The 25,804-nt window shown below is 41.8% G+C and overlaps 1 protein-coding gene across 8 annotated transcripts in view; it reads right to left on the minus strand.

The window, feature by feature from the left end:
• Positions 1–25,804, minus strand: part of LOC121283790 (ETS-related transcription factor Elf-1-like) — a 172,514-nt gene that overhangs the window by 106,370 nt on the left and 40,340 nt on the right. Inside the window, exons 1-3 of one of the 8 annotated variants that reach the window (XM_041198506.1) lie at positions 8,269–8,438; positions 3,297–3,677; positions 1,971–2,092 (exon numbers count right to left, since the gene is read on the minus strand). In XM_041198506.1, coding sequence (XP_041054440.1) covers positions 1,971–2,015 — 45 coding nt within the window. In that variant the 5' untranslated portion in view covers positions 2,016–2,092; positions 3,297–3,677; positions 8,269–8,438. Of the gene's footprint in view, positions 1–1,970; positions 2,093–3,296; positions 3,678–3,973; positions 4,101–8,268; positions 8,439–25,804 lie in introns of those variants that run through there. The other 7 variants (XM_041198508.1, XM_041198507.1, XM_041198502.1 and 4 more) reach the window with 7 other exon arrangements.

Below are 25,804 nucleotides of genomic sequence, written 5' to 3' on the forward strand. Positions count from 1 at the left end.
GGGAATTCCTGAGCTTAGGGCTAAAGCACAACTGTGAATGGTGCAGCAACTGAAATCAGGGTTGTGGAAGAACCCAGAATTCAAGGAGCATAGAAATTTAGCAGACTTGTTGGGCTTGAGGTGGATACAGAGATCGGCAGAGGTGAGGCCATGTAGAAATTTGAAAGTATGGATGGGAATTTTAAAATTGAGGCGTGGTCAAATGGAAAGCTAGTGAAGGTTAACAGCACAGGAGTTATGGGTGAATCAGATTTAGAGTAAGTTAATTAACAGACAGCAGAGTTTTGGGGATGAGCACATGTTTATGTGGGGAGGAAGATGGGAGGCTAGCTAGAAGGGCATTGAAATAGTTACATTGAGGGGTAACAAAGGCATGGGAATGAGGGTTTCAGTAGCAGTTGAGCTGAGGCAGATCAGATCTCAGACACCACCTTGCTGCTCAGCCAATTGTACATTTTTAGTCATTGATAAGCTATAAAAATCTGGCCTGTTTCACAATATATTTGGTATATCTGAGTCAGAAGGTTTCAAGTTCAATATACCATTTCAGAGACTGGAGTACATAATCTAAGTAGACACTCCCTGTACTAAGGGAATACTGCATTAAGATGCAAAACAATCACAGGGTTAAACCACTGCAACAACTAGCATCTTTAAAGTTTGTAAACATCTCAGCACACTTCTTGGGAGTGGACTCATACAAAAAAATGACACCAAGCCAAAGGAGGAGATATTAAAACTGGTGAGCAAACTCTATTCAAAGAGGGGCGTTTTAAGGAGTGTGTCTTAAAGGAGCAGTAAAAGGTGGAGAGATTTAGTGAATTCCAGTGCTATGCTAGGGCCTAGACAGCAGGTGGCACTGCTCTGATAAATCAATACAAGAAGTTTCAGAAACAACTTTCAAAAATAGGCACCTTTTTAAAAATCACTTGCGTTAAGTGCATGAAAATAGTTTTGCAGCTGACCTGGTCTCAGTTACTGCTCACTAACTGAGACAGCTAGGTACCATGCACAGGCCACAGCCAGAGGAGATGGTGCTGAGAGCTTTTAATAATTGTAGAAAAAAATGGCTGCAACAATCATGAGAGCAGTCACATAATATTAAGCCAAACATTTAAATAGTTTTTTTTCAAAGTACATAAATGCACCCATTAACTAGAAGATAAACACTTGCAATAATTGACTAAAGAACTAGAAGGAAAATGACAAACTATTTTGAGCAATGAATTATAATGCTCTGGAATATACTGTCTGCAAGGGTGCTAGAAGCAGATTTTATAATAACTTTAAGTTTCAAAATGGAATTGGATGTATACTTGAAAAGAAAAAAAAACTGCAGAGAATTATGGAGAAAGGGCTGGCACAGACATGATGGGCTGCGTGGCCTCCTTCTCCAATGTAAGATTCAATAATTTTACGATAATTCAATGCAACATTGAAAGAAAGATAACTTCAGCATAAAGCAATTTTAAATCTTGTCCTTCAGTCAATTTTAGTAAATTATTCCTCTCAATCTCTCCGAGAGCCAGAAGGAAACACATTAAAACCCAATTCAGAAACCAAAGTAAGATGTTTATAACAACATGTAACAAGGCTCATACCCATTAAACATTACATGAATTGCATTATCAAACCAAAACTCTAAAACTAGTTCAGCAGACTGCCACAAAATCCCAGATATGTTACAAAGAAGTATTTTGTTGGTAGATGCAACTAATCACGACTTGATGCATGAAAGAATTGCACTGTGGCAAGCTCAAGAAATTATACTTTTATCAGTTTTCTAAAATCAGAACTGTTGTTTAAAACATTATTTTCTTGCTTCAGATTACAAAGCTAATATGTCACATATATAAATGTCGTCCACAATGTTTAGTAATAAAACATCTTTCACTAAACCAAATATATTCCATCATCTCTTGTCAAATATGCTCTACTTGGATCATCTTCTGAATCATAATTACACTTACACAAAGAATACTAAAACACAAACATGCCCTGTGTGCATTTATCATCTCACTTGGAGGTCTGATCTTTTATATCATCCAGCCTTCTTTCAGCGATATAGATCTACGATAGATGTTGATAGAACCTGCCAAAGGTCAAGCAAATATAGTATACACATGGCTGTTGACTTGATAATTTTATTTAAATTGTTTCTCAGTAATCTCGCCCTGCTCTTCCTACAAGTACATACCATGTCTTCTAGGTCCGAATTTTTGTCTGGGTTTGGGAAAATCCAACCTGTGCACTTCTGCAACTCACAAAATACACAGCCAACTCATGTGTGGCTTTACAAGGATATTTCATCTTTACATCTAGAGGTCAGGTTCAGAGTGCATTTTGCGAGCCACGATGGAGTGAGTGAGGAGTGTGGGATGGTTAGGAGGCTCTCCAACACAGCAGCCCAGCTCCTAACATTGTTTAAAGGCCCCATTAACCTCACCACTCAATTCACTCACTTCCCCATGCCTCCTCTGTGTTCCCTCAAGTATCCTCTGTAACCACTCATCCAGTATGCATTATGCACAGTTCTCAGGAGCCATGCAACAGCAATGGAGATTATTGTAAAATCGTTGGAAAAAAATTGTGCACCAAAACTTGCCTTTGCACCCAGACAAAAATCCAGCTTGTGCTGTGCAGTGGCTAATCTCTCCCTGTTGCTTTTATTATGTAGTACACATTAGTAAATTTAGGACCAGTGTGTTCCCCATGCTACATGGACCACTAAGTTCAAACAGTTGAACCCAGTGGCATTGGAATAGCACAGACTGTTCTACGTGGTGCCCTGAAATCTGAGGAGACTGACAAACCAGTACTGAAGTCAGTGTTTAAGCAGCTGGTCACAAACATTGATGCTAAGCCAGGCTTAGACGTGCAGGTGCACTATGTGAGTAGCAGATGCAAAGTCTGAAAGAATGGAAAAGACTGCATCAGAACAGTCCAGGAAACCAAAATTATTTTCATGCTATTCAGATTTGGCTTGAATATGCTGAAATAAAATTAAATATGATTCAAGGGGACTGGAACTATGGAAAATCGTTGATATTTCAACAATCAATATTGGGCTGACACATTGAAAGAACAGGAAGTTGGCCCATTTCATTCTTAAACACAACACACATTAAACTGGATTTAGGTCTTGCTCAGTCCTTCCTTGTAAATTTCTTACAATGAGTACAAGATAACATATGGAGCTGAAATTCATTTATCATTCATGAAGGAAAATATTTTATTGTTTTTCAAAGTGTTCTTTAGATAGTCTTTACTATTTCTGTGTGAAGAGACCATCTTACCTCCTGTGTATCTTCCATGCCATTATTCGCAAACTCAAATACAAGTTCATTTTGTTCAATTGCAGTCGCCATGGCAGTACATTCCTTGTGTTCTAGCAACAGATGAGGTGGTCCAACTGATACTGGAGGAAGTACAGGGAAAGGTCCTTCTCCTTAACAGGTATCAGTTTCCATCAAATTGAAAGCATTTCAGTTCATAGCTTGCTGGGAAGGGGTGGAGGAGCAATGGAAGCCTCTGAGGTTGATACAAATTCAAGAGAAACTGGAGATCCCACAATGGCAAAAGGACTTTGAAACTTCAGAGGAGAGAGCAGTGAGTCTTTGTCCTGGGATTGTATATCCGCATTCAAACTTTTCTTGTGAAGACCAAGTTGCTCTGTTCTGGAAAAAAAAGGATGTCATTTAAAACAAATTTTGAATGGAGCTGAGGCTAAAGAATGTCAATGTATTATGTCACATCTGGTGGTTTTCCTTCATTTCTTGCAAATCAGCAGTGACGAAGTATGGCTAGAGTCTGAAGACTACTGTTTGTCAAAAGCTTGTTCCAAGTTTAATGAACACTATCAAAACAATTATAGTAACAATAGCTTTTGTTTCTTGTGCTATGCAGTGAGAGTTGTCTTGTTCATCAACAGCTAGCAGGATCTCTTTATAAACCAAATGCTTTCTTTACCGACCTTCTCAGAAGAATCTTCACGACTTTTGTTTTTGCAAAACAAGCTTTAGCTGCTTACTGCTGTTTTCTTATCTCTGTTTCAACCTTGCAAGAAGCAGGAAGGAAGCTGCACTGTCTACGTCATGGCAAAGCAGAAACTGCAAACAAACCCTCTCTATGGGCCCACGTGAGAAATATAAAGCTGCAGTTCAGTCAGAGTGGAAAATAAGTCACTGGCTAGTTCACCATTCAATGTTTCATAACTTTCCTTTGGTCAAAAGGATGTGGTTGGGCTTGACCGGACTCTCATTCTGCAAAAAAAGACCAAACTATCCTCTATATAATATTTTTGGTCTCGTTGTGCTAATGCAGAATATTTAATCAGTCTGCAGAGATAAGGAAAATCCTAGCTTTAATAAGAAACATCTTGCAGTGCCTTCATCTATCCATGAGGTCTACGAGAGAGCAAGATCATGAGACATTGCATCACCTTGTGATGTATACAGTCTCATTAGCATATCAGTTAGAATTAACCCCTTATATTACATTACCACTCCCACCCCCCCCACCCCACACCCCCCACTGAAGTCTCTGAATTCCATTTCGTTTTACAGGGAGAAGCACTGTGGCAGCCTCACAATTCTACCCGGATAGTTCCTCAGCTCCTTTGGAGGAGATTAGGGGTTTGAGTCCTGCGGGTGATCTCTCAGGCTTTGCTGAGCAGAAAGAGAATTCATAGATGAATCAGGTTCACCAGTCTGGATTTCATCTGGATTGGTAGATGAAAGCAGCCCCTCAGATCTGTTTGGTTTGGTAAATTACAACTCCAACCGTGTGGAAGGTTGCTTCTTTATAGAATCTAGTGCACATCTGTTCTGTCTCACAAAAACCATTACCTGTTTGGGTGAGGTAGGACTGTGGATGTAGTGTTTGTTTAACCACTTGTTCACAGTGAGCTTGGTCTTGGATCCAAACTGACTCTCCTGGTTGGAGGTCTGGCAGATTGCGTGCTTTGTGACGTTTTTCATAGTTCCACATCTGACTGCGATGATATTCATCCTCTTTCTCCCTCATTTCGTCCGAGTCATCAGCACATACTCACGGCATGTGTGCGTGGGAGAGTAGGGAGTTGTGATCTCAGTCTTCTTCCCATGAGGAGTTCACATGGTGCTAAACAATTTTGGAGTGGAGTTAAATAACAGCTCAGAAGTGCAAGTTGGGTGTCATTGTTCTTCTTCAGCAATGCTTTCAATGTACTCACTCTTTCAGCTTCACCTGTTGGCATGAGCTGGTAGTATGAAAAATTCCATACGATATTGTGAACTCTTTAAAATATTCATTGGCAAATGGCGGTCCATTGTGTAAGATTATAATGTCTGTCATTTCATGTGTTGCAAAAATCTCCTTCAAACGATGTAAATCACTGCTTCAGAAGTGTGACCCTGTAGTTACGTGACTTCTTGAGTTTAGTAGACTACTACTCCAAACGTCGTTGGTGCAATTGTTGCAGTTCATCGAGTCCCAGAGTTCCTGGAATGACCACTCTCATCATAGATCAGTAAATCATCAACTACACTGAGGTGTCCCCTCTATTCATAGTACTATCTGAGAATGGGATTGTGTGGTATGTATGTTGGCTATCGTTTGATGCAATACTTTTTGACCCAAGCATGTTCTTCATCACATTTCTGTGCATTTCTGATGTCATTCAGTCACTGAGTTGTTGCTGGTAGTTTTGTGGTTGTTGCCAATGTAAAGGTTAGATCTACGAGAGCTACATCATCTTGTTCATGCCTTGCCACTGGGATACCTGACAAAGCATCTGTATGCTGTTTTCCCAGAACATACTCTGGTTTTTGTATCAAACCTCATCACCCTCAGTCTGAATCATTGTACTCATGGAGGCATTTTTGCTAACTCCTTAGAAATTAATAGTGGTCCCTCTCTATCTTAAATTGACAACCAAGAACATAATCTGCAAACTTTTCACAAGCCCATGGAGCAGGTAATGCTTCTTCCTCTATCACTGCCTATCTCTGTTCCACCTCTGTCTGTAAACAGGATGCATAGTGAACTGGTTTATGCTTTCCATCTTTTGTTCTTTCACAGGATGCGGGCTTCGCTGGCTAGGTCAGCATTTTTACTGCCCATCTCTATTTGCCCTTCAGAAGGTGGCGGTGAGCTGCCTTCTTGAACTGCTACTGTTCATGTGGCATAGGTACACCCACAGTGCTATTTGGAAGGGAGTTCCAGGATTTTGAACAGCTGTATCTGAAATAGTACAGCTCTCAATCCTGTAGAATACGCATCTGCAGCAATGATACTCGGACCTTCTGGATCATAGTGAACTAAAATATCAGGTAATATCAGCATCTCTTCAATTTTCTTAAAAGATCTCTGTTGTGCTTTCCCCCAGCACCATGTATTATCCTGTTGTAACAGCTGACATAGTGGCTCATTGATGACAGGTAGGTTGGTCAGGAATTTTCGAACTTGGTTTATCATACCCATGAATCTCTGGAGCTCAGTCATGTTGTGAGGAGTTGGACAGTCCTTGATTGGCCTTGTCTTCTGTGGATCAACTCTGACACTGGGTGCATTCACAATATACCCAAGGAACTTGGCTGTGAGAATTTGCATTTGTTGTTGAGTGCAAGTCCTGCTTCCTGTAGGCATTGTGGAACAGCTCACACTCTAGTGTCATTTCTGTCTGAGTGGATTCATGCATCAAGCCATCATGCATGTGACATAAGACTCCATCCAGTCCTTCTAGGATACTTGACATTGTCCTGTAGAAGATTTCTGGTGTTTACATTATACCGAAAACCTCCCAAAAAGTGTAATGAAGGTTGTGAGCAACTTAGGCTCTTCATCAATGGGTAGTTGCCAAAAACAGCTATTTGAATCTAACTTCGAGAAGACTGAACTCTTTCCCAATTTTGCTAAGCTCTCGTCCACAGGTGACATAGGATGAATTTCGCATTCAACTGCTTTGTTCAGCTAGGCAAGACCTATCAAATTCTGATAGATCCGTTAATTTTGGCACTGGGACCATCCCCGAGCACCAACTTGTTGGTTCTGTCACAGATGAAATCACTCCTTGCTTCAATATTGAGTCAATGTCCTTCTTTACCTTTGGCAAGAGTGGATGAAGAACTTGTCTGGGTGTAAACAGACACAGGCTTTGTTTCAGGACGTGGAGTGATATGATATGCTACCTTCAGCTTTCCTGTGAACATCTATGGAATTTCAGCTCTGAAGGTTTTATGCTGATTTGCTCAGCTTTCCCAGTTCCACTAATCTGCAAATCAGATGCAAGTCCGTACAAGCTTTCCTGCCTAAGAATGAACAGCTCTGATTCAGAATCACATATAAGGCTTCAGTGATTTTTCTCTCTCAATATTGAAGGGTTTCATTCAGTTGTCTGATGACCTTGAATTCTATACCTCCTGGCCCATGTAGTTTTATGCATGATGGCTGAAGAGAACTTTTCACCAACCACTGTTCAGCATCAAAAGGAACCAAAACTGCATCTGCGTCTTGTTTCCCTCCACTAGGATATCAGCATTCCAGTTGCTCAACCTGGTCCCTGGAACTCTTCAAGGAAAAATATTTCAATATCATTGATATCTCTTATTTCATGGATCTTGCCATCTTTTGAAGGCTTCTCATTCTGTACAAGCTTCTTGATGAGACACAGTCTGAAAGTGACCCTTCATTCTGCAAAAATGGCATTCAACCTCTTTGGTGGGACAATTTTCATGCCTGTGTTTTTTCCCACCACACCGATTACAGTTAGCTAAGGCAGTTGATGGATGCTCTTCCTGCCTCACTTGCTTTTGTATGTCCATCTCTCTGCTTTTAAACGTAATATATTCCACTGAATCAGTCGGTCGTTTTTGGGATATGGTTCGCTCTGTCACTACAAATCATTGATCACTATTTCTTCCTGACCTCAGCTTGTCTGCTCAGTTCCATTGCCTTTTTTTTAAAAAAAGGTTAAATCATCTCTTGACTGCAAGTGGTCAGGCAATGCTTCAGCCAAGACTCTGACAACAATTCTGTCCCTGATTACTTCCTCTTTTAAGCTTCCATATTCACAGCTCTCTGCGAGGCTATACAGATAGTTGATAAATGAATCAGTACATTCCCCTTGTTATTGGGTATGCTTTTTCAATTTAGCCCACTCAACAATGGTATTCTTTTGCAGATTGAAGGTGATGTCAAGTGCTTTTATTATTTGATTGTAGCTTTTTGTTTGTCAATCTCCTGCCTGACTATGATATCATCTGCACAACCATCCATCAGTGGACTGACCTGCTCACCACTCAGCTTCACTGCGAGGCCCAATGAGCTGCGATATTTGACAAACCTTCAGCGCTAGTTCAGCCATGCTTCTACTTGCTAGAAGTTTTCTGGTAATGGCAGAGAATCTTTCATACTCGTTCCTTCACTTTATAATATTCTTGGTCTCGTTGTGCTAACAGAATATTTACAGAGTCTGCCAGGGTAAAGAAAACAGTAACTTAAGAAACAGCTTACCATGGCTTTATCTCGCAATGGGGTCTACAAGAGAGAGCAAGATCATGAGACATTGCATCACTTCCTGTAATGATGTATACTGTCTCCTTAGCATATCACACAGCTAGAATTAACGTCTTATACTATACTCTATGTTATTAGCAGTTGATTTGTAAATTGATCAAGTGCTTCGATACATGGCGGATGGCACAGTGTGATAAATCTGTGATCAGAACATCAGACTATTAATGTAAAGCTATTGGGCCGGATCTTCCCCTTGGGTTTGGGAAATGTGAATCGAGGTAGTTCCTGACTTTAGGAACCCGTAGCAGTCACATCCCCCCATTCGCACCTTCTTTTCATCTCAGAGACATGTGGGCGGTGTAGGTTTGAGTTTGGCACCTTCAGATTGGATGCAGGATTGGGTTTGGGCCTGGAAGGGATTGGGTGCAAATGTGGGTAGTTCCAGACCTGGGCCTAATAAAAGGGGAGCTAAAGGCGCCTTTTACAATAATCTTCCTGGCAATAATGCCTGAGTGACCACTCTGACATTTGTACTCTCAGTACTCACTGTTGATGTCACTGGTGGCCCATTAAAGAGGTCTCCCTTAGTGTACTCATTAGCCATTGGTTGAACTCCAATGATGCCAATCTACTACTATCTGTGACCACCCTGCTGGGCCAGTCTTTTTCTGCTCATCCTGGCAATCCCTGCATTTTAAAAATTAATCATGCAGCAGCTCTCACAGCTCTGCAACTGGGCACAGCAGCACAGCTCAGCTGCCGCATCCTCACATGGAACTGCAACCCTGCCACTTACAACCCCTATTTAAATGCAATCTGCCTTGGCAATGTGGGACATGGCTTTCCATATTGCCATAAAATGCTGAAGCCACTGAGCCTGTGCCAGGCAAACCCTTCCCTCAAATGTCACACAGTGCAACACCCATCCCTTACTGACATTCCATTCCACGAATCTAATGGTAAAAACACGTCACGTGTATCATACATATTGAGCCATGTACCTCTTCTATCCTCGTCCCAGGAGGGCAGATCGAGGCAGCAGCCATGACTCCAGGGGGGCCCATCTGTGCCCCATTTCACAGACTGTGAACTGGAGATTCTCGAGGGTGAGGTGTAAGAATGCAAGGACCTTCTCCTCCCTGCTGGCTCAAGCTGCCCCCACCACCACCAAAAGCTTCTGGGCCGAGGACGCAGAGGTGGTAACTTCAGACCGTGACCATCAGCAAACCCGGCTCCAGTGGTCCTCAGAGCTGTAAAACCAGAGTTGTAAGCAGGCTCCCCTGAGGCAACAAGGGTAACACTAGGTACGAGTGTCCGAGAGTGGGGACACCACATCTGTTACAGCAATAAATGTTTACAGTGACGTTTAGGCCATTAATGGATTATATAGAAATGGAGGAAGTATGTATATCGTGAAGACAAAAACTTTGCATTTTTTCCACAAATTGTTTACGCAATATATACAATGTTTAGAATGATAATGTGGGCAGAAGTCATCATTTTCTCACCAGGCCAAATGTGTGCAGCATCCAGTAGACCTTCCACATGCGCCATGTGTTCAGAAACATTATGGATTCAATACCATCCCCTTTATGCCTTGACTATCACTTGGTTCCTTCCATGTCTTGGACGCCGCAGAAGAGCGTCAGCCATTATGTGACTAGGTTTCTGGCCACAATGGCATCCTGTATGAACTCATCTGTTCCTCGACAACCCCATGTTGCACCTCATCTCAGTCATCGTCTTTCCTCCTCTGTCTCCCATTTGTCCTTCTTCCTCACCCTCCTCCATTCTTCCTTCTCCTCTGCTTCAACTTCTTCATCTAAGGATAGGGGCCTTTTCTCAACCTCCTCTGCCTCGAATGCCAGACCCCTTTGCTGCTCCAACTTATGAAGCGTGCAGCATTCAAATCATCTGTATCACCTGTGGCAACCTGACAGGCGCGCACTGCAGAGGTCCTCCTCAGTGGTCAAAGCATCTGAAAAACACCTGAGAAGTCTACGGCCTGTTCAACAAGTGTCCTTGTATGGAGGTTGCTCACATTACATCTCCGCTGTCCTACTGCAGAGGTATGTGCAGCCACCTCCTCAGAGGATATCCCTTACCCCCGAGTATCCATCTATGGAGCAGTGGGGTTGGTCTGAGCACCAGGGACAGCCCTGAATTCAAATAGATGAAAGAGATGGGGAAACTACAGGGTAACAGGCACAGACATGAAGGAACATCTTGTGGTGACTGCAGAGCAGCTGTACAAAGAGTGGTATCCCTTTCTGTTGTCGTAATATTCTGGATTCTGCATGGCAGCCCTTTTTGCAACATGCAAACAGTCAACCATGTCCCGCACCTGTGGGAACCCAGCAATGGATGCACATCCTGTCATCCTCTTTCTATGACTCTAATGCAATGCCTCAGATGGAATGAATTCGCCAGCCCTGTAGAAAAGGGAATCGGTCACAGAGTGTATACATCTGTGCGTAGCTGACTGGGAGATGCCAAACAAGTCGACCGCTGAGCCTTGGAAAGAGCTGGTGGCAAGGAAATGAATTGCTATGGTAGCCTTCAATGCTATTAATAATGCATGCCTCTGGACTGATCTTGGCTTCAGATCTTTATTGAGAGGGGTGCTCATCTCAGACACAACCTCTCTGGAGAAACACAGCCTCTTCCTGCACTGTCACTCACTCATCTGAAGATAGGGCCTAAGAAACATGCTCAGCCTGTGTTCTGGTTACTCACAGAGTCACCAATGCCTCTTGCAGGCAAACGGCATTGAGCTTCCTCCTGCTTAAGGACCCAGTCTCGTGGCACACAAAGTTCATGCTGCTGCTGCAGCATCGCAGCTGATCTGGAGCAGCTCTCATGACCAAAAAAAACACTTCAGCAATATTGAAACACTTCTCTCATGGTATTAATGCTCTGTTGCGGGCAGGCATATGGCTGGGCTAGTGTATTCAAAAATGAATCCTCTGCCTACTCCCCCCCCCACCCTGGAAAACAATATGGCCATCTCCGGGCACTTGTAGATACTTAAAAGTTGAAAACCACCTTACTGGAAGTGGCTGCTGAGCTTTCCCACACTCTTCACAGCTCTCATGAAGTGTTCTAGACTTTCTCAACCCAGAGGAGGCCCCACAAGCTTTGGAAATGTGCACAACCTGATGAAATACCGTGGAGAATGAGTAACAAATTTCCCCATACCTTTATAATGGTGGCCCAAACATCACAGTATGAGCATGTAGGATCGCGACCCAAATCTTTTCGCGTTGAGGGGAAGATAGTGCGAAGCAGAAATGGAGGGGAAATTTTGACATTCTGGCCCTGCAGACCTTATTTTACTGTTGCCTAACTCCATTCCCATCTTTTGCAGGGGGGCGGGGTCAAAGTTTGGCCAATTTTGACTCGTTTGAAGGAGCAGTAGCTTGCTTAATAATGAATTTACAGAATTGGGACAATCATGTCAGCTGTCTTTCAATCCCCCTTTGAAATGGCAAGATGCAAAGGTTGCAACCTGCTCAAAAGAAGATATAGGCCCAACAGCCCAACAACTTGCTGTAGCTGTTCAGGGGATTGGTGCGACCACGTCTACTGTGTACAACTTTGGTCTTCTTAAGAAGGGTTATTCTTGCATTGGAAGAAGTTCAGAGACGGTTCATTAGGTTGATTCCTGGAATTAAATAGTTGAGGAGTTTGGGCCTGTACACATTGGGTTATGAAGAATGATCTTATTGAAACATAAAATCCTGAGGGACTTAATGATAGCTGCTGAGAGGATGGTTCCCCTCATGGAGGAATGCAGAACTAGGGGACACAATTTTAGAATGAGTGATCTTCCATTTAAGACAGAGATGAGGGGGCTTTTCTTCTCTCAAACGGTCCTTGATCTTTGGAATTCTCTATCCCAGGGGAAGAATTTTCTCGTTGGCGAGTGGGGGAGGGGCCTGCTCGTGCATAAAATGGCACATGGTGACGTCGGGTGGGCGTCCTGATGTCACCACGCGTCATTTAGATTTTCAGTTCAGCAGGCATGCAGCTGAGTTGGCTGCACACCCGCTGAACTGTCAAAGGCCTATTAAGGCCATTTAAAACTTAATTAATTCAATTCCATGAGCTGCTCATCCAACCTTAAGGTTGGCGGGCAGGCAAAGAGCCCAGGTGGCCTTCGCATTTTTCATGAAACCTCATCCACGGGCACGATGAATTTTCATGAAGTGTTTTAAAATCTAATAAAAAGTTATACTTTTATTCTTTGACATGTCCCAGCTCATATGATAGTGTCACACAAGGGGACATGCTTTAAAAGTGTTAAAAACCTTTATTTAAAACTTTAGCACTGAAACAAATCTCCCAGGCACCTTCATGTCTCGGGGAGATCTCTGCGCTTTTTCACGCGCATGCGCAAAGGAGTGTAGGGAACCTCTCAGGGAATTCCCCCCGACCCGTACAGGGAGCACACAGCGCTTCCAGGCGAGCGTCACATTGGGCAGGCCACACGGAAAATGGCGGCGCGTCCTCGAGCAGGTTTGCGCCCGCCCCCACACAACTGGCCCAGAAAGCAATGGAAGCTGGGTCATTGATCATATTCAAGGCTGAGTTAGACTGAGTTCTGATCTACAAGGGAGTCAAGGTTTATGGTTACAATCAGATCAGCCATAATCTTATTGAATGGTGCAGCAGGCTCGAAGTGGGGGGCGGGGTGGTGGGGGGGGGGTTCCGATGGCCTATTCATGCTCCTATTTCTTATGCTCTTTTGTGCATTTACATAGCACCTTTAACATAGTAAAACATCCCAAGGCACTTCACAATAGTGTTAGCAGACAAAATGTGACACCAAGACACATAAGGAGATATTGAGACAAGTGCTCAAAAGTATAGGGGTGGTGAACCTTCTTTAGATAATAATTTGGGACAAAGTTAATCATCACTTGGAAGAATGTGTGTTAATAAATGATAATCAACATGTGCTTGTTAAAGGCAAATTATGTCTGGCGCACTTGATTGAGTTCTTTGGTGAAATAATAGAGGTTGCTGAAGGTAGTGTTGTGTTCAATTGTCCAATTGTGCTTTTTGTGCGTCTGTTGAGTTTTCTCTGTGCTGTTAGTTAAGCCTGTGGGTGTGTTTACAGAGGAGGAGAAACCGAAAGGAAGCTCGCAATTGCAGATATTTTAAAAACATTTGTAATAAAGTCCTGTTCATAAATATAGCCTGATGTATGTCATGTCCCCACATTTCTGAGGCATAAAACAACTTTGGTAGTACAGTTGTAAGCACTTTCATAGGCATTTGAGAAGATGCCACATAATAGCAAAATTAAAACCTATGGTATAAGGGGAGTGGGAACAGCATGGGTATGAAATTGGCAAAGAGATAGAAAGCAGAGAATAGTTGTGAACAATTGTTTTTCAGACTGGATAGAATTATACAATGGTGTCCCAAGGGGCCAATATTCTTTGTGATTTACATGATCTGGACCTGGGTGTAGGGTGCATAGTTTCAAAGTTTGTGAATGCCAAAAACTTGGAAATACAGTATACAGTGAGGAGGATAATATTAGGCTTTAGGAGCATGTAGACAGACCAGTAAACAGACAGATACATGAAATATAATGCAGTGAAGTGATGCAATTTGGAAGAGAAAATAAGGAGAGGCACTATATAACTAAATGGTACAAATGGGACACAGGAACAGGGAGACCTGAGGGTTCACATTGACAAATCTTTGAAGAGGCAGGACAAGTCAATAAGGCTATTATAGAAGCCAACATGATCCTTCTTTTTAGATAGAGGCATTGAATAGGAAAGCATGGAAGTTATGATAAGCATTTATAATAACCATTCAGACCTCAGCCAAAGTATTGTGTCCAATTTTGGGCACTGCAGTTTTGGAAGAATGTCTTAGCCTTGGAGAGGGTGCAGAATTGTACTAGGGATGAGCTTTTATGGAGAGTCTAGTGTTACAGACAGGGCAAAGATTAATTTAAGCAGCATTAATTCCTCCTCTCTCCACCAATCCATAAATAGAAAGGTGTTTTTGATTTGCTTCCCAATTTATAAGTATTTCCCAACCCTTCAGTTTTGATGTGATCTAATTTCTATTAATAGCCCCACAGGATGAACTCAAAGGGTTAGTTTATTTGCACACACTCAAACCGCGGGAGGGTCATAACATTGCCTCCTGTATTCATACAGTAAAAACAAAGAGGAATAGAGAAAAGAAAGATTTACAGTGCAGAGACAGAGAAAATAAATATTGTTTCACATGGATTCTAGAATGCAGAATCAAAGTCCAATAAGGTATTCCTTCACAGAGGTTGGTGAGCTGAAAACCAATGCTAGGTAATTCACTTTTCCGGTGGTGTTGACTTCACATGATGAGATGGGCATGTAAAGATGAATCAGTCTTGTAGGTGATGGTGCAGAATTTTCAGTTGAAGCAGCAAGCTGGGGTCAGGTGTCCAACCTGGGCCAGAACTCCTTGTCTTGTGATTCTGCTAGTTAGATAACAAAATGGCAGACTGGCTTTTCAGTAGAGCAAAGCCATGTTATTGGTCCCCCAAACTAGGTCTATGTCACATGACTTTTCACACTGACAAAGGTTGTTTATCCCTCACCTGGGCCCCCGAGATTGTGGAAGGTCTCAAACATTAAGAATTGACAGAAAGGTTGCGGGTCCCATTGACTCAGCAGATGAGTCAACTCCTCTTTGCCAACCTGGGATATGAAATGGAGATGGCCTTTTTATAGCTCTCTTTGAACCTGGTCTGTGCAGCCCAAAGGTGTCCATTAGTGACTCTTCAGAGATAATGAGGTGTGAGTTTCTCTGATACTGCCAGATAGCACCTTTTGTTTGAGGGGTCACAGACAGACATAGATCCAGCCATGTTAGGTCTTTGTTCAGTTTTAAATTTTTAGAGCTAGCAATGAACATATCTCTACATATTTTACAAGAAAAATATCGAGGATGATGTCTTAGTCCCTCAGACTAGAGAAGCTGGAATTGCTCAATTTAGAGCTGAGAAGTTAAGATTGAATAGAGGTCTTGAGAATTGAGGAGTTTTCATAGAAAGGCAGGAAGGTTGATAACAGAGAACACAGATTTATGATAACTGGCTAAAGAGCTTGAGGGTGATAAGAAGAATCTATTTTTTGGTAGCAAGTCGTTACAACCTGCAATGCACTGCCTGGAAGCAGATTGAAAAGTAATTTTCAAAATGAAATTGAATACATACTTAAAAAGGAAAAATTAGTAGAGATATGGGGCTAGTGTAGGGGAGTGGAACAAATAGGATAGCTTTTTCAAAGAGACAGCAGAGGCATGGTGGGCTAAGTGGCTTCTTCTGTGGTGTATGAACCTGCAATTCTATGGGCAGAATTTTCTGCCTGTTGGGTGGGCCCCCGATTGGGTCCGCGCCACCATTTTACATGGGCAGGCCTTAAGTGTGTTGCGCACCCAGAAGCGCTGTGCGCTACCTGTGCGGGCGGTTTGGGTGTTGCCTGAGTTGGGTGTGCGCTCTTTTGCACATGTGCGCGAAAGTGCAAAAATCTCCTTGAGGCACAGAGGTGCCTCAGGGAGATTTGTTTTAAGTCCAAAAAGTTTAATAAAGTGGCGAGAAAATTTTTATGACATGTCCCCTCATGTGAGATGTGCATTAATTTCAATTAAAAATTTTGTCAAAATTTAAAATCATTCATGAAACTTCATCCCAGCCGTGGATATGGTTCCATGAAAAATGTGAAGGCCACCTGGGTTCTTCGCCCGCCCGCCAACCTTAAGGTTGGGCGGGCAGCACCGTTATTTATTTTAATTGGGAATTAAGTGGCCTTAATAGGCCTTTGACAGTTCGGCTGGCGCACAGCTGACTCAGGTGCGCACCCGCCGAACTGAAAGTCTGAATGATGCGCTGTGACGTTAGGTTGCACGCCAGATGTCACCACGCGTCATTTTATGCCTGAGTGAGCGGGCCCCTAACCCGCTCGCCGAGCCGAAGATTCAGCCCTATAAGTTTGCACTACCAAGACTGTTACTTTAAAGAATAGACTATCACGTTGGTTACCTTCATACAGAACTAACTGCTGCCTCATGAGCAAGTTAATTTCTAGCTCCTTGTAGCAATGATTCTTTACATGTAATGGATTAAACAATTCAGTTAACTATAATAGATGGTGTGCAATAAAAGCGAGCAATCATTTCTGGAGCAACTCACTGGAGCGATATTAAAAGATTAATGGGTGTAACTTTCCCTGAGGTGATTCGTGGTGGATTCACAGCTGCTTTTAATACCAGTAAAGCCACTTCTACACAAAATTAAATATTTAACCCTTGGTGGTGGAAGCACAAAGTTAAATCTTGTCAACCTTGATTTTGAAAATCTATTAAAGGACAGGTTAGATTTTCACTATGTGGCTTGGGGAGAGGGAAGGGAGTGCTAAACTGACTTCAGCATTAAGATTCTTCAATCTCCCTTTCTTTTTCTGATATAATTCCTAGGCAGCACCGAGTTGGAAGATTCTAGAATACAGAGCACATTTTCACCCAGCCAAGCCGGCATTAACAGACCTCAAAATCGCATTGTTAGATTTGCTGCTCAGTTAATGCTGGCACTGACTGCCACCATTTTTAAATTTTGTATGGCAGAGTGCCTGAGTGTTTCAGGTAGTAGGCCTCTTAATTATGCAAATCATGGCTTTAGGATCTATTCAGCACCCCGATTTCAATTTTCAAGGACACATGGGCAGATCATGTGCCTCGTACACTGTTAGAATCATATATTTTAAGGTTGAAATTTTCTTTTATAACATGGAAGGACTTGGTATTATCTGGACATTCGGATGCTAGCCTGGATGTTTTTAAAAGGGTGGTCATAAGTTCACCTTGGAACTGTCAATATGCAGGCCCCTTCCAAGAAATCACCTGACCTTTATGGTGCTCGAGGAAGATCTGTTTGTTTGTTTTGAACAGCGATTGATTTAACAGATGGGGATAAAAAACTGAAAAGGCAAAGGTTGGTAACTTGCTGGAAATCACATGACAGAGAGAAAAAAACTTAGCATTTTGAACCTGCTGGTTTTGAAGGCAGTCTTGTTGGAGGACAAGCTGAGGAAAGAAGGCTACCTTAACTGTCTCTCTCTACCTTGTCTGCAATTGTGTGAGGCTATCAACCTGTAGCCAAAGAATCCTCATCTGAGTTCAACTGGTCTGCATTTGGACATGCAAAGCTGAGACCAGTTGGTGAGAACTTCCAGACTTCCACCAGGACTAGCGACCCATCTTCACATGAGAGAACTCCAGGTAGACAGCGTTGAGATCCCGCAAATTTTATCCCTTATTTTATATCGCCCATCCTCTAAAGCCCATCTCTGCAGAGAGACTATCAGTTTGTTCTTTGTTTGTTTCTGTGTGTGTCTATGTGCGCACTGGGGGAATTTTTTAGGAAGAGATAGATTGTTATACTTCCTGACTACAATTGTATGTTAACCAGTACTTGCAACTTGTTAAAAAGAAGTTTCATTTTATAATAAACAATTGTTCTGAGTTCATTGAAAGAAGCCTGGTTGAAGACTATTTTATTTTGGGCACCAATAGATGATAAAATGATTGGTTATTTTGGTGAGAAAATTAAATTTTGAAATTAATGGTACAGCCTGCGGAGTAGATCTTATGCACACACCTCCCATCCCAGTCATTACACATACTCTGCCATTTGTACCAGGCATTGTGCAGCCTCACCATCATTCCTTAACAGAGCTGCTGTTGGCTGCACTTAGCATGACCTAGAAAATTCTCTGGATTATATTCTTGTGGAGACATGAGAAGCAGGACTGATGCCAGTCAATTTCACCCCTTCGGAATTTGCAATATGCCCTGTTGCTAAGATTTCAGTGTTTGTATCTTCACCAAATCCACAACTGAGAAGTTCATTATTGACTATTAATTGCACTTTCTGATGTAGAAGTTGCTTTTGGACAATGCAGATCGACACAAATACTTGTGGAATTTTTGACTGCCCTAAACAATTAGCAGCATTGGATGTTTTACTTTTCCCTATCTAGAAAGCTACATTAGAAACCTTCTAAAGTCAGAATGATGTATAAAATTTTGTATTAACTGTAAAATGCTTGGGAAGAAACTGAAATATGATGGAGAATAATATACTCATATGACATGTGAATTTTTAATACAGGCTTAAAGACACAAAGGAGTGATTCTTGACTTTATGCAATACTGTGAAATGGGTGGTAGTGAATTGGCAACCCATTTTACATTTCTCACTATTTTTATTGCCATTGATGACAATAGAGCCATTTTACACTATTGCACAAACTCAAGATCTATCCAAAAGATTGGAAAGCTTGCAAGCTGATTAGTTCAGAAACTATACCTGCCTGCAAAAATATAACAGGGCAGCTTCATGTGTGAAGCATCTGAGTCTGCAGAATTATAAATGTTACTTTAGTAAAAGCAAAAAACTGCAGATGCTGGAAATCCAAAATAAAAATAAAAATGGAAAAACTCAGCAGGTCTGACAGCATATGTGGAGAGGAACACAGTTAACGTTTCGAGTCCGTATGACTCTTCAACAGAACTAAGGAAAAGTAGAAAAGAGGTGAAAAAAAGCTGGTTTAAGAGGGGGGGGGGGTGGTGGGACAGGTAGAGCTGGATAGAGGGCCAGTGATAGGTAGAGATAGCCAAAAGATGTCATAGACAAAAGGACAAAGAGGTGTTGAAGGTGGTGATATTATCTCAGCAATATTGCTAATAGGTGACATTAAAGGTAGAAAGCAGGATGAGCAAGGTACAGATAGCCCTAGTGGGGGTGGGGTGGGAGGAAGGGATCGAAATAGGCTAAAAGGTAGAGATAAAACAATGGATGGAAATACATTTAAAAATAATGGTAATAGGTGGGAAAAGAAAAATCTATATAAATTATTGGAAAAAAGGGGGATCGGAAAGGAGGTGGGAATGGAAGAGAGAGTTCATGATCTAAAATTGTTGAACTCAATATTCAGTCCGGAAGGCTGTAAAGTGCCTAGTCGGAAAATGAGGCGCTATTCCTCCAGTTTGCATTGAGCTTCCAATGCAGCAGGCCAAGGACGGACATGTGGGCATGAGAGCAGGGTGGAGTGTTGAAATAGCAAATGACAGGGAGGTCTGGGTCATGCTTGCGGATAGACCGAAGGTGTTCCGCAAAGCAGTCACCCAGTCTGTGTTTGGTCTCTCCAGTGTAAAGGAAACCGCATTGGGAGCAGCGAATGCAGTAGACTAAATTGAGGGAAGTGCAAGTGAAGCGCTGCTTCACTTGAAAGGAGTGTTTGGGCCCTTGGACGGTGAGGAGAGGGGAAGTAAAGGGGCAGGTGTTGCACCTTCTTCGGTTTCATGGGAAGGTGCCGTGGGAGGGGGTTGAAGTGTAGGGGGTGATGGAGGAGAGGACCAGGATGTCCCGGAGGGAACGATCCCTGTGGAATGCCGCCAGGGGGGTGGCGGGGGGGGGGGGTTATGAAGAGAAGATGTGGCATCATGCTGGAGTTGGCGGAAATGGCGGAGGGTTATCCTTTGAATGCAGAGGTTGGTGGGGTGATAAATGTTACTTTTGTGTGAAAGTGCAGAGATTGTCACAGGTACAATTAGAGTGAATGGGTAATGGGTGATTATTGAAACAGTGTGGTTTAAAATAATGATGGCAATGTGTCATTTTTCCAGTAAGTAACAAAGGCAGTAATTATAACTTTTTGTTGCTTCACCTGCCTCCAAAATACCTAGCAAAGTAAATCAGTTGTGTGTACAATAAGTGATTGTTAATTCTGATGAATAAGATAAATATCTGATAAGGAGGAACAGAGTTCCAGGCAGTGCCATCTGTATGGGAGAGAGTTTCATGGACTTGTGTGCAATAAGGATCTTATTGCACTGACAAAAGCGGCCTGGTATTAGAGATCAAATGGCATGCAGTCTTTATTCCTGGAAAATTGGAAGTTCGGAGGCCCACAACATGCCCAAGCTGAACATAGAGTGCACTCGTGGCTTGTGCACAGTTTGTACCCTGGGTTTATTCAGGACTCAACTTCAATGCAAGTGGATGTAACTTTCTTACATTACAACAATGATGGCACTTTGAAAGTACGCCATTGTCTAGTAAGTGCTTAGGGACATGCTGAAGTTATACAAGACACTAAATAAATGCAAACTCTTTTTTCCTTTGGGATTTAAAAACAAAAGCATAACCTAGAGTTTGTTGATTGGCTGTCTAGTTGTATCCCAGATTTAAATTAGACAATTCAGTTCCTGCTTTTGTTGAGTCTCAGTTGTACTCCAAGTGGGCCCTTTAACTGGAAGTTCTGTTGCTGTTACAGCATCTGAGAATAGTAAACAGGAACTCCTGATGGCATTGTGACTTTAAAACTGGAGATCACTCATTGGCAAATGTCTCAAACTGGAAATGAAGAAAATATGCACAATTTACTAGTCTGTCTTCTCTGTAGTTCCTCTCTTGAATTTCAGAGCAAAGGCAACATTCCCTGCACATTTCCTTCCTTTCTGCTCAACTAGTTCATTGCGATTAATGCTGTTTTTGTTTTATGCACTGATCCACATTCCACAAAGCCGCCTCCCATTACAGGCAATGCCCAAATGATATGAGTGTCGCGCCTCAATCACAACAATGTGAGAAGTGGGCCCTTATTTACCACTCAAGAGAAAGAAAGACACACATTTTTATTGCACCTTTCATGACCACTGCATACCCCAAAGTTCTTCACAACTAATGAAGTACTTTTGAAGCCTATCCACAGTTTTAATGTAGGAAATGTGGCAATTTACAAGCAGCAAGATTCCATAAATAGCAATGCGATAATGACCAATAATCTACTTTACTGATGTTGATTGAGGGATAACTGTTGGCCAACACACTGGAGAGAGCTTCCTAAAATGCCACCATGGCACCATTTGATGTCCAGATATGAGCTTTGTGATATGTTACCATTAGTGAATCAGAAGACTTATTCAAATCAAATTGTAATTATAGAATTATAAAATAAGATCATAGATTATTATACTAGAACATTTACAGCACAGAAGGAGGCCTTTCAGTCTGTCTTATCCATTCTGTGCTCTCTATAGGAGCCACTATATAGCGCCACTTCCCAGCTCTTTCCCCGTAGCCCTCCAATATTTTTCTCTTCATATAGATATCCAATTCCCTACTGAAAGCCACAATTGAACTTTCCTCTACAATACTGTCACGTGATACATTCCAAATCCTAACCAGTGCTCTCTCCAGTGTGTTGGCCAACAGTTATCTCTCAATCAACATCAGTAAAGTAGATTATTGGTCATTACTTGTAATGCCTGCGCTAATGTCCTGACCAAGATGGTGTATGGTACGCGCAGCACCACTTTGCTTCTAAACACTGACTTAGCACAGGAACTAATGGTGCGACAAATAACATTGCTATTTATGGAATCTTGCTGCTTATAAATTGCCACATTTCCTACATTAAAACTGTGGATAGGCTTCAAAAGTACTTCATTAGTTGTGAAGAACTTTGGGGTATGCAGTGGTCATGAAAGGTGCAATAATCCTAAGAAGGTTTTTCCTCATCTCCACATTGGTCCAATCACCTTAAATTAGTGCCCTCTGATTCTCGACCCTTTTGCAAATGGAAACCATTTCTTTCCATCCACTCTGTTCAGGCCCCCCATGATTTTGAGCACTTCTATCAAATCTCTCAACCCTCTCTTCTCTAAGAGAAACAACCCCAGTTTCTCCAATTTATTCGCATAACTGAAATCCCTTTTCCCTAGAAACATTCTCGTAAATCTTATCTGCACCCTCTCTAAAGCTTTTACATCCTTCCAAAAGTACAGTGTCCTGCCCAGAATTGGACACAATACTCCAGTTGAGGCTGAACCAGTGTTTCATAAAGTTTCATCATAACTTCCAATCTTTTACACTCTTATGCCTCTATTTATAATGTCCAGGATCCCATACAGTTTTTAAAATCACCTTCTCAACCTGCCCCTACCATCTTTAACAATTTGTGCATATACTTCCCCAGTTCTCTCTGTTCCTGCATCCCGCTAACTTTTGTCATGATCTGCCTACTCTAAATACATCTGATGTTTACTTGTAATGCCTGCGCTAATGTCCTGGCCAAGATGGTGTATGGTACGCGCAGCACCACTTTGCTTCTAAACACTGACTTAGCACAGGAACTAATGGTGCGACAAAGCAGAAATGTTGGGACCCTTATCTTTTACAAATTCATGTTGGCTATTTTTAAATCAACCCTTGGTTTGTGCAGAGTGATCTTGATGGGACATATGATCTTTTCTTCTTCCAAGTTTTCTTAGATCCTTAACCGCACATAGCAGCGCATGTGATTGACTAGCAGGGGTATTACCACAGTGTCCTCCAATGAGTTTGACAGGTTTTTTTTAAACTTAACTTTTGACTCATGTCTAAAATTTACTTTGAATAAAGCAACAGCAAAGTTGCCTGAGTAAACTATGTTCTCTTTTTGCCAGTTGTTGATCCTGTGAAAGTTGACATTGCACTAAAATGGATTTATGATTGACAGATTAAAACCTTTATCTATGGATTAACAAGCAACCTAATCAAAAGCAAGTGTAATAATATCATTTTCTTGTGCTGATATACAATATATTGGCCCAGATCTTTCGGTCAGCATTGCCGCTGCTCGCAAAGATTTCTGCAACCTGACCCTTCTGCGATTTTTCAGTCAGGACTTCCGATCTGAGCTCAGTGTCCAAGACTTTTGCAGAGGGTCCCGGGCAGCGGAAATCAGCCCATCCAAAGTTTAAACTCCCCGGGCAATTGCAGTGCACATGCGCACGTCAGGACTTCCGCGGACTCCTGATGCGCATCTCCAACTTCAGCAAACCGGATTCTGGAAGGTTTGGGCCAACGTGTCATTCTGTGGGAACAGTTCTAATTTGCAAATCTTATTTTCAGATTCCGCCTTGAAGAGAGGTTTATGGTAGAGGGTAATGTAGATATTAAAGTGAAGTTAAACCAATGATGCTCTGTCAATAACAAAACAGGTCACCATTTGAAACCCAAAACAATGGATTTCTCTTTTAATTGACAAGACCCAACAGGCCTGGATCAAATGTCACAAAAATCTGGGACCCTCTGTACATCATTACTCATGGCTGAAACAATGATACAACATGATAGCAACACATGATGTCTGCAGATATCCATAGAATAAAGACACTCCTTTAATGATTCCATGAAGCATGAAGACAAGGAGGAGGGGTAGAGGCTTAGGCCTGGAGACTGAAGGAAGAGGGGAAGAAATAACTATGTAGTCAGGGAGAATAAAGAATAGTAGAGGAGGAATATGAGGAATTAAATTTACTACAGAAAGAACTATCAAAGAAAACTTGTGATGAAGACAAGAGGAAATAATAGTTGCAAGCTCAGCGCTGTGTCATAAATTACTTTTTAAAATAAAAGAAAACTACTATGAATGCTGGAAATCTGAAATAAAAACAGGAAATGCTGGAAAACTCAGCAGGTCTGCCAGAATCAGTGGAGAGAGAAACATAATTAAAGTTTCGAATCTAATAGGATTCTTCTTCGGAACTGTTGTAGGGTGGCCGAGTTGTGCTATTAATGATAGAAGTTGATCTGCAGACACTTCCTGGATGGAAAAATTACATTTAATTACAATATAATCAGCAGCAACTACACATGAGCTTTCAACTCCAACTCCATCTCTGCGCTGAATACTGAGGTAGCCTGTGCTATTCTCCTATTGGTTACTACAGATCATGTGACCTTGCCTAACATTATTATTCTTAAATGGTACATTACACACTAAATAAAACCATAATTACTACAGGAACTGAAGAGGAGTCATATTGGAGTCCAAACATTAACTCTGGTTCTCTCTCCACATATGCTGCCAGACCTGCTGAGTTTCACCAGTAATTTCTGTTTTATGCCATAAATTACTTCCCTTCCATTCCTGCTCAGAAGGGAGAGAGTGAATCTTAAGAATTTATCAGGTTCAGAGTTTGATCGCTACTCCACAGGATGCAGCTTTATATTGGGCAAAACGCCAAGAAAAATGCTAACAATTGTGCAGGAAAGAATATATGAACTAAGATTCAGAATTACATATCAACTCAAGCGACAGCTTGCCCAAAATTGCTCTTTTTCACTATAACCTTGACATTATAGCTTGCAACATGTAATGTTGTGAAATCCCTTTTTCTGTTTCATCCCCAAATACTGCTCTCACCCTTGTGCTGATTACGATCATTGCAAGGCTACTGACATATGCCTTCCAGCAAACATTAAAAAAGTCATTCTCCAAAAACTGCTCAGACAAAAGGTGGCTTAGAATATGAAGTTGTTGTTGTCTTGACTCAGTTCCTGTTATAATATATATGTTTATGTGAATTGAACAAACATACCTGACACACCACTAGGCTAGGATAACAGTGGTTTCTGAGGTTTATTGGACCTCCAAATATCTACAGCAACTGATGTTTGTTTACAAGTGGACAGGAAAATCTTCCTTTTCTGCCAGTATATCCTACCTTCACAGTACTAATCCATTTCAGTATGAATCCAGAAAGTTGTTGCAGGATTCAGCATAGCTTGTTTATTTTGCTGTCATTGTGTATATTTGCAGATGATGGTATTAACCTAAGGAACAACAAGCAGTTGCTTGACAGGACTTGAAAATCCAGTTCTCTCACATTGCTTCTTGCCTCCCCTCATTTGCTCACCATTCTAGTAGGGTATCCAATTACAGCACAAGCAACGCAGCAGCACATTGCCAGTTTGCCAAACATATCACATACCAGCATCTGTATCAGTTTGTGCATGCCTGCCAGACTCCCCAGCCCTATTAACTTGTACTCAATTATCTTTACCACTGCATCTTAATGTAAAGATTAACTGAGGAAGAGCTCTTGAAATATTAAATACTAGATCTGATCTTTAAAAGAATATAATATGAGGGCAACTCAGACTTACACTGCATGCTTCTTATAGATTTACGTGTCTTTTGAAAAGCACTTTGTTCTTTCATTGTAAAATCTCCACCACAATTAATTGAGAGTGTTTAATTGTTGAGGGGGGGAGGTATTATTGAAGGAGTCCAATGATAAAACAAGGACTTTATTGAGTGAATTAGTGATGAGGTTGGATCCTGTCAGCTGTCACAGGGTTGGTTTCTGTGGGGAGGGCTGTGGGTTGGCCCATTTTGGCAATGAGATTCATCACTGGACCACCTCAAGAGGCCCTTTCTATTGTATTGTATTTCTTTTTACTTAAATC

Source organism: Carcharodon carcharias, chromosome 11 (assembly GCF_017639515.1).
Source record: "Carcharodon carcharias isolate sCarCar2 chromosome 11, sCarCar2.pri, whole genome shotgun sequence".
NCBI classification, from domain to species: Eukaryota; Metazoa; Chordata; class Chondrichthyes; order Lamniformes; family Lamnidae; genus Carcharodon; species Carcharodon carcharias.